The sequence below is a fragment of the Manacus vitellinus genome, unplaced genomic scaffold, assembly GCF_001715985.3.
Source record: "Manacus vitellinus isolate BGI_N305 unplaced genomic scaffold, ASM171598v3 scaffold_114_pilon, whole genome shotgun sequence".
Classification (NCBI taxonomy): Eukaryota; Metazoa; Chordata; class Aves; order Passeriformes; family Pipridae; genus Manacus; species Manacus vitellinus.
The window spans coordinates 148,290-155,967 of record NW_021938861.1 but is presented as its reverse complement, the minus strand read 5'-3'; the positions used below and the strand labels follow the sequence as shown (position 1 = coordinate 155,967).

General features: G+C 63.9%; 3 protein-coding genes across 3 annotated transcripts in view; 1 reads left to right on the top strand and 2 right to left on the bottom strand.

The window, feature by feature from the left end:
* Nucleotides 1-3,736, top strand: part of AMH (anti-Mullerian hormone) — a 4,730-nt gene extending 994 nt beyond the window's left edge. The window contains exons 2-6 of the mRNA XM_029965655.1: nucleotides 5-76; nucleotides 1,019-1,191; nucleotides 2,107-2,227; nucleotides 2,351-2,540; nucleotides 2,668-3,736. Coding sequence (XP_029821515.1) covers nucleotides 5-76; nucleotides 1,019-1,191; nucleotides 2,107-2,227; nucleotides 2,351-2,540; nucleotides 2,668-3,583 — 1,472 coding nt within the window. The 3' untranslated portion in view covers nucleotides 3,584-3,736. The remainder of the gene's footprint in view (nucleotides 1-4; nucleotides 77-1,018; nucleotides 1,192-2,106; nucleotides 2,228-2,350; nucleotides 2,541-2,667) is intronic.
* Nucleotides 3,737-5,392: 1,656 nt separating this feature from the next.
* Nucleotides 5,393-5,877, bottom strand: LOC115308085 (vicilin-like seed storage protein At2g18540; the record flags this gene model as incomplete). The annotated part of the gene is made up of 1 exon (XM_029965662.1): nucleotides 5,393-5,877. A coding segment is annotated over one exon (462 nt), but the record flags the coding sequence as incomplete, so codon positions are not given.
* Nucleotides 5,878-6,517: 640 nt separating this feature from the next.
* On the bottom strand, nucleotides 6,518-7,622 carry LOC115308084 (junctional sarcoplasmic reticulum protein 1-like). The gene is made up of 3 exons (XM_029965654.1): nucleotides 7,527-7,622; nucleotides 6,715-6,867; nucleotides 6,518-6,633 (listed from the first exon to the last, which is right to left on the bottom strand). Exons 1-3 carry the CDS (start codon nucleotides 7,612-7,614, stop codon nucleotides 6,518-6,520), a joined length of 357 nt encoding a protein of 118 aa, XP_029821514.1. The 5' UTR covers nucleotides 7,615-7,622.
* Between the last annotated feature and the right edge of the window lie 56 nt (nucleotides 7,623-7,678).

Sequence of the window (7,678 nt, the reverse complement as noted above, 5' to 3'; positions counted from 1 at the left end):
CATCCCCTGCAGCGCATCCACGGGCACGTGGTGGAGCCGGGCCCGGAGCGATTCCTCGTCCTGCACCTGGAGGAAGGTTGGTGGGACATCCCTGCGCCGGGGAGGAGCAGAGCGGGGAGGATGCAGGGCTTGGGATGGCGGGCGATGCTGTTTGCTGGCCCTAAGTCAGATTTAAACACGGAATTAGACCTGAGGGGTTGGATTCCCTTTAAAATAAGAGAAAGACATTGTAAGTGCTAAAGCTTCTTTAAAACTGCTGTAAAATTGGTACTTCGCTGTGTCTTTCTGGGTACATTTTTCAGGAAGTTTAGCAGAGATGATGGATTGAGCAACAGGGCACTGTCCCTGCCTCTGCCCCTGCCTGTGACCAACACCCGGGTGTCACATTCTTGGTGGGCTCTGCTCTGCTCTCACGAGTACGAGTGTTTCTCTGCCTCGATGATGTGGGTTTGGACACTGTCCCAACTCTAAGAGAGGGGAGGGTCGGACCTGGCCGGTCCCGCTGTGCCCTGAGCCCCCTCCCGCACCGGGGGCTGTGGAGCTGCTCCTGCAGCTTCAGCCTTAAGGAGAAACCAGGAACACCTTCCCCTGTCCCATCCTGGGCATGAGCCCGGCGCTGGAGGGGGAGCACAACCCGCTGTTTTATCCGTAGCAAGAGAGCCAGGGGTGTTTCCCTCTTCCTGGAATCCCTTCCTCCCCTCCCGAGGTTTGGATTTGCAGCTGAACTCGCCAGTGCCGGGCAGTGGGGAAGTGACCACAATGTCCCTGAGGCACTGGAGAGGAGATTTCCATGGGGATCTGGGGGTGGCAGCCCCTTCTCTCCGGGTGCAGGATCTGCCTCCTGCCACCTCCCCGGGGCCGGGGACTGGGATTTGCCGTGTTTTTCCACCCTGTCCCTCCTGTCCCAGCTCCTCTGGTCCCTGCGTGGGAACGGGGCTCAGCCCTGAAGCCCCTTCCTCACCCCCCGGGGGCCCCGCGGTGCCGGAGGGGGATTCACCCCGTGTCTCCCCCGTTCCAGTGCAGTGGGAAGCGCAGGCGAAGCTGCGGTTCCAGCTGGTTTTCCAGGCGGAGCTGGGCCGGGCGCTGGGGGAGCTGCAGGCGGCCGCGATGCTCTTCTACCTGGGCCGGCCCGAGGGCTCCGGGCGCCCGCAGGAGCTGCTGGTCACGGGCCCGGGGCTGGCCAGGGACCAGGTGGGTCGGGGGGCCGGGCCGGGATGGGATTGGGGCGGGAGTGTCCCGGCCCTGCTGCTCAGCACCTTTGCCATCCCCTCCCAGTTCCTTTGCCACCCCCTGCAGCTCCTTTGCTCCTCACAGCCCCTTTTCTACCCCTCCCAGTCCTGTTGCCGTCCCTTCCCAGTCCATTCACCATCTTCTCCTAGTCCCTCTGTGATCTCCTCCCCCTCAGTCCACCATCCTCTCCCAGTCCCTTTGCCAACCTTTCCCAATCCATTCACAATCCCCTCACAGTTCTTTTGCCACTCCCTCCTAGTCCCTTCACCATCTCCTCCCAGTTCCTTCATGATCCCCTCCCAGTCTATTTGCCGGTCCTTCCCAGTCCCTTTGCCACCCCCTGCAACTCTTTTCCTCCTCACAGTCCCTTTTCCACCCCTCCCAGTCCTGTTGCCATCTCCTCCCAGTCCTGTTGCCACCCCCTCCCGGTCCATTCACCATCCTTTCCCAGACTCTTTGCCCCTCCTCCAGTCCCTTTGGCATCATCTCACAGTCCCTTTGCCAACACTTCCCATCCCTTTGCCATCCCATCCCGGCATTCCCGCCCCGTCTCTCGCTCCCGCCGCCCGGGCCGTGCCTGCAGATGGAGCTCTTACCCCGTTCCCAGCTCCCGCAGGGCCGGAGGGGCTGCCCGGGGTGTCCAGCCCTGTCTGGGGGTCGCGGTCCCCGCCTGCCCCGGGGCTCTCTGCCCACCCGGGGGTCCCGTGGGCTCCCGGAGCAGCTCTGGGTGTGGGGGCGAAGCCCCCGTCCCATGTCGCTGCTCCCGGGGCCACCGCGGGCTGGGTGACCCCGAGCCCGCAGGGACCACACGTGGGTGTGTGCCCGTGATGTCTGACCCACGTCCCCGGCTCTGCCGTGTCTCCCGCCCCCGCGCAGAGGCTCTGCCTGTCCCGGGACACCCAGTACCTGGTCCTGGGAGCCGCCGCCGGCTCCGTCACCCGCGGCCCGGAGCAGCTCCGCTTCTCGGCATCGCTGACGATCCGCGGCGCCGAGGGAGGTACGGACGGGGACCCGCCCGAGCGTCCCCACTCGGGCGTTTGGGGTCCTCTCCACCCCCGAGGGGCTGTGGGGACAGCAGCAGACCCCAGATCATCGTCCTCACCGCTCCTCGCCCCCCCAGGTGCCCCCCTGCCCCCCTCGGAGGTGCAGCAGCTCCTGTTCGGCTCCGATGACAAGTGTTTCACCCGCATGACCCCGGTGCTGCTGCTGCTGGCCAAGGCACGGCCGGGGGAGGGGGAGGAGGCTTTGGCCCCTTCCTCCTACCTCTCTGCTGACGGGGTGGTGGACACGGCTCCGTACCCACAGCTCAGGTCCGTGGCCTTAGGAATGGGAAAACACGGGGACTGGCAGACAGGGGATGTGGGACCACGGCAGGAGGATGTGGAGACCTCCAGGGCACACGAGGACCCCGTGACCCTCCCTGTGTTCTCCTTGCAGCCCACCCCAGGCCGGGACCGAGGAGCTGCCGACCCCCACGGCCCCGAGCCAGGCCAACACTTCATCCCCAGCTCCCGGGAGCAGCAGCCAATTCCTGGGAATGCTGACCCGCTTCATCCGGCAGGTCCTGAGCTCCTCCAGCGAGCTGCCCCCGCAGCCCAGCGCCCACCACTGGCTGGACTTCCAGGCGATGGAGACCCTCCCTCACCAGCTGCTCAACCTGTCGGGGGAGGCGGCGCTGGAGCGGCTGGTGCAGTCGGAGGAGCCCTCGRTGCTGCTGTTCCCGCAGGACAGCGGGGCCGTGCTGGAGCAGCTCCTGGGGCACTGGCAGCCCGAGGGCACCGTGCTGGAGCTGCTCACGGGCAAACTGCGGGGGGTCATCCAGGAGCTGGGGGACATCCCGGCTTTCCAGGCCAACACGGCGCTTTTCCAGCACCTCCTGAGCTTCTGCTACTTCCCGCGGGGCGGGGAGGAGGGCGAGGCCCCGGAGCGGGTGCCGGGCTCCAGGAAGCTGCACACGCTGCTGCTGCTGAAGGCGCTGCAGTCGGTGCGGGATCGCTGGCAGGAGCGCAGGAAGGTGCAGCGGCAGCACCGCAGCGCTCGGCCCCCGGCCCACTGCCGCCTCCAGGAGCTCACCATCGACCTGCACGACCGCAAGTTCATCGTCATGCCCACCGTGTACGCGGCCAACAACTGCGAGGGGCCCTGCAGGCTGCCCCTGTCCACCCGCGTGCCCAGCTACTACTCGCACACGGTGCTGCTGCTGGGGATGCAGGAGCGGGGGGCGCCGCTGCAGCGCCCGCCCTGCTGCGTCCCGGTGCGCTACTCCGACCAGCTCATCATCAGCCTCTCGCCGGAGGGGTTGGAGATCCGCAAGTTCCCCAACATGGTGGCAGAGGAGTGTGGGTGTCGGTGAGGCTCCTCCCGGCCCGCCCCCCCCGCAGCTGGAGCTGGTGCTTCCCCTGGAGACGGGAGCTCCCTCGTGTCCTTTCCCCACGGTTTGGCTCGTTCGTGTCTCTCAGGTTTCTCTGGTGTCTCCTTTGCTCCTCACAGTCGCTTTCCCACCGCTCCCAGCGCCGTTGCTATCCCCTCCCAGCCCACTCACCATCTCCTCCCAGCCCCTTCCTGATCCCCTCCCAGCCCCTTTGCCACCCCCTGCAGCTCCTTTGCTCCTCACAGTCCCTCTGCAGCTGGAGCTGCCTGTCCCTGGGGGCTTCTCCACAGCCTGATGTGTCCCCACTGCCGATTTTGGGGATGCCTGTAGGGCTGAGCTGCCGCGGGCTCTGGCCCTGTGGGGAGCTTTGGGCTGTGGGGCTGTGGGGGGAGGGCAAAGCTTGGCAGATCCAGCCAAGACTGCACTTATTTATCACTGCCTTTCTGCTCCTGTAGTGGCTGGGAAGGGCAGGTGTTGCTTCCTCCAAGCCTCGCAGCATCCTCTGGCCATTTCCCAGCCCATCATTAGCCCCCCCTGGCTACAGGACTCCACCTGTGACAGCAGAGCAAGAGGCCAAACCCCCTTGCAGGGACCGTCCCTGTGTGACTGGGGCTGTGGGGACCCACTGGCCATGGCCTGGGGCTCCTGGCCAGGTCACATTCGTGTCACCCTGCCCTGACCCCACTCCCAGAGAGAGGGAGGGAGGGAGTGATCCCGTTACACCTCCTGGGCTCTCACACCATTAATGGGAGCGGGACAAACGGCTGCCAGAGCACCTGCTCCGTGTCCCCGCTGGCATCAGCGCCGGATCATCTTTCCAGCTGAGCCCAGCCCTCAGACAGGGAGCCAAACCCTTGGGAAGCAGCTCCTGAGCTTGTCCTGGCTGCACCTCCCGGTGCTGGGAGCAGTTCTTGGGCTTTGCAGTGTCCCCACAGGGCTGAGCTGGCACCCACTGGCCCTGTCCTGCAGCCCCACAGGGACCCGGGTTACCCCTGAGCCCCTCAGCTCTGGGGGGCACAGAAAACACACACACACAGCCAGGGATAAGGGCTTTTCTTGTTTTTTTTTCTTTTTTTTCCCCATTTCTTTTTAAACATCCAGTTGAACACCTTATTAAAAATGAAAATAGTTTATTTTAACCTCTATTGACTCAGCAAATACCAAAACCTGCCATGGGTTGGGGCTGTGAACGTCTCCTGCAGTGGCTCCAGTGCTGTGTGAGGTTTGCACTTGTGTTTCCTTCCTGAAAGGTGAAGGCAAAGCCTGAAGGGATCCCCAGTGAGGGGCTCCAACCTGGTTCTGTTTCCTGCAAGTTCTGTGCCACCCTCAGCGATGGCACCGAGTGAGGTCGGGGGGGTCTGTCCCCGATGTCCCTCTGGTTCTGTAACCCAGGATATTCTTCTCTCTTGATTTGCTTTAAATAAAACCAGTAACTGAAGAGCTGCACAGTCTGGAGACCAACTCTGTTCCCTGGGGTCAGTGGGACCCCACTGTGCTGCCCTGGGTGGAAATGACCCCGTGGGTGGGAAGGACCTGCAGGGGGTTTGGGTGGGGACGGGGCAGGACACGAAGCCTGAAGAGAAGCTCCTTCCCCGGGTCCTTTCAGGTCACCTTTGGCCATTTGATCCAGGGGGGCCCAAAGTCCCCGGGGAGGCTCGTGCCAGGCTCCTGGGCTGCTCTGCTGCTGCTCAGGGATCCTGGGGTGCTGCCCATGGCCCAGGGATGTCCCTGGAGAACAGGCAGGAGCTGGGGGCAGTGGTGGGTTGGATCCCCCTGGGTGTCCCTGGATCCGGAGCCCCTTGGCCGCCCCGGCCTCAGTCGCGCCTCTTGCCCTCCCTGGCCCTGCCATCCTTGCCCAGAGCTGATTCCCAGGGTTTCCTGCCCTTCTGCTGCTTCCAGTCCCTCTTGGGGCTCTCCCGGCCGCCGTTGGCCCTGCCAGGACGGCCCTTCCCCCCCTCCCTCCTGGGCTCCTCCCGCTCCCGCCGGCCCTCCTTCCTCTCCTTCCTCTCCTTCCTCTCCTTCCTCTCCCGGTCCTGTTTCTTCTGAGGCTGCTGCTCAGGGTCCCTGGGGGTCCTGGGAGCTCTGCCAGGTTTGTTCCCTGGTGTCCTGTCCTTGGCTCGTGCCTCTCTCCGGCTGCTGCGCTCTGCATGGACAGCACGGCCTTCCCGGGCCTTCTTCTCCTCCTTCTTCTCCTTTTTCTTCTTCTCCTCCTCCTCCTCCTCTTCCTCCCTTTCTTCCTCTTCCTCCTTTTCTTCCTCCTCCCCCTTTTCTTCCTCCTCCTCCTTTTCTTCCTCCTCCTCCTCCTTCTCTTCTTTCTCCTCCTTTTCTTCCTCGTCCTCCTCCTGCTTTTCCTTCTCTTCCTCCTTCTCCACCTCCTTCTCCACCTTCTTCTCCTGCTTCTCCTGACTCTTCTTCACCTCTGTTGCAGCCAGTGGCACCTCGGGGACATCTGTGGGTTCTTCATCCTTGTCTTCATACTCACCCTTATCCTCAACTTCATCCTTGTCCTCATCCTTGTCCTCATCCTCTGGAGTTGCGCGGCCAAACCACTTCTTGAAGATCCAGGGTTCTGCCTGCGTGGGGACAGAGGGGACCAGGACGTGGTGATACAGCCCCGGGGCCCGGGACCCTCCTCCATCCCTCCCCCAGGGATAAGGGTCCCTGCTCCCCCTGCAGGAGGTGCCCCGGCCCCGTACCAGGTTGCTGTCGGCTTCGCTGTCATCCTCCTCCTCCTCCTCCTCCTCCTCCTCTCCACCCTCCAACGCGCTGCTCTCCGGTGGGACAGGACGGGCTGTCCCCACCTCTGGGACCTCCTCCTTGGGGCTCAGCACCTCTGGGAGGGGAGAGGGACAGGCCATGGATGTTTGGGTGGGATGTCCCAGGCATGGGCCACCCCGCCCTGGATGTGGCCCCATCTCAGTCTGGATCTGTGGGACTGGGACAACACGGAGCTCTGAACCCACCGGGAAGGGGAGGAGGTGGTGGTGGAGGCTCCTGCCGGCCTCGGGTGATCCCCTCCTTGGAACATGGTGCTGGAAGAGAGGAGGGGAGAGAGGCAGGGGGTGGCAGCAGGGTGTGGCCACCCTGTCCCCCTCCCTGCAGCCCCAGCTCACCTTGGAGCACCTGGAAGGTGACACTGAGCAGGGCCACCACGGAGGCCACCAGGATGCACTTGTTGAGGGTGAGCCCTTCCCAGAGCAGCGGCTCCTCCGAGGGCTCCAGGCTGGGGGGCTCTGCCTTGCTCTGCACCGGGAGGCTCCTGGGCACTGGGGACCCCCCAGGGAAAACAGAGTTAATGGGAGAACTGGGAAGGGACAAAGGGATCTGGGATGGGGGTGGGAAGGAGTCTCGACATCCTCCTGCACAGCCCACCCTGGCAACGATAGGGACAGGGGCAGGGCCAGGGCCAGGGCCAGAGACACAGGCAGGGGCAAGGGAAGGGGCAGGGAAAGGTTAGGGTTAGGGTCAGGATTAGGGTCAGGGTTAGGGTTAGGGTCAGGATTAGGGTCAGGGTTAGGGTTAGGGTTAGGATTAGGGTCAGGATTAGGGTTAGGGAGCTCTCTGCCCTGCTCCTGCCAGGTGTTTGCACTGCAGGAGTGGGGAGAAGAGTGTCCCAGGGGGCTGAGCCTGAGAGGTTTGGGCTACAGTGGCATTAGAATATCCTGGGGATCATGCTGGGAAAACCTCTGCCCGTGTTCCCCCTCCAGCAGAAAATCTGGGCAGGATGGAGAGGAGGAGGAGGAGGAGGAGGAGGGAGATTTGCCAGGTGGCTGAGAAGCCCCATGTCCCTGAGCTGCGAGGGGACCGTGGAGAGCAGAGCTCCTCCCGTGGCCAGACCGGCTGGGAACACGGGATTGCTCCACCTGAGGCCGGGGTGGCCATCCCGGTGAAGGGAATTTCCAGGGAATCTTCCCCACGCACCTACCTGAAGGTGCTGCCTTGGCTCCCACCTTCTCCACCCGCTTCCTCTCCACTGCTTTCCTGTCCCCTCCGAGCGGCGCCGGCTCTGGCATGCTCAGCTCAGCTCAGCTCGGCTCGGCTCAGCTCAGCTCAGCTCAGGTCGGCTCGGCTCGGCTC

Bases quoted from the DNA above. Each gene is read 5' to 3' on its own strand.
- LOC115308084 (XM_029965654.1), bottom strand. From the start codon at position 7,614: ATGCCAGAGCCGGCGCCGCTCGGAGGGGACAGGAAAGCAGTGGAGAGG. The intron at 6,868-7,526 runs GTAGGTGCGTGG...GGGGGTCCCCAG, and splicing joins AGCCAAGGCAGCACCTTCAG to TGCCCAGGAGCCTCCCGGTG. The intron at 6,634-6,714 runs GTGAGCTGGGGC...CCTCTCTTCCAG, and splicing joins CACCTTCCAGGTGCTCCAAG to CACCATGTTCCAAGGAGGGG.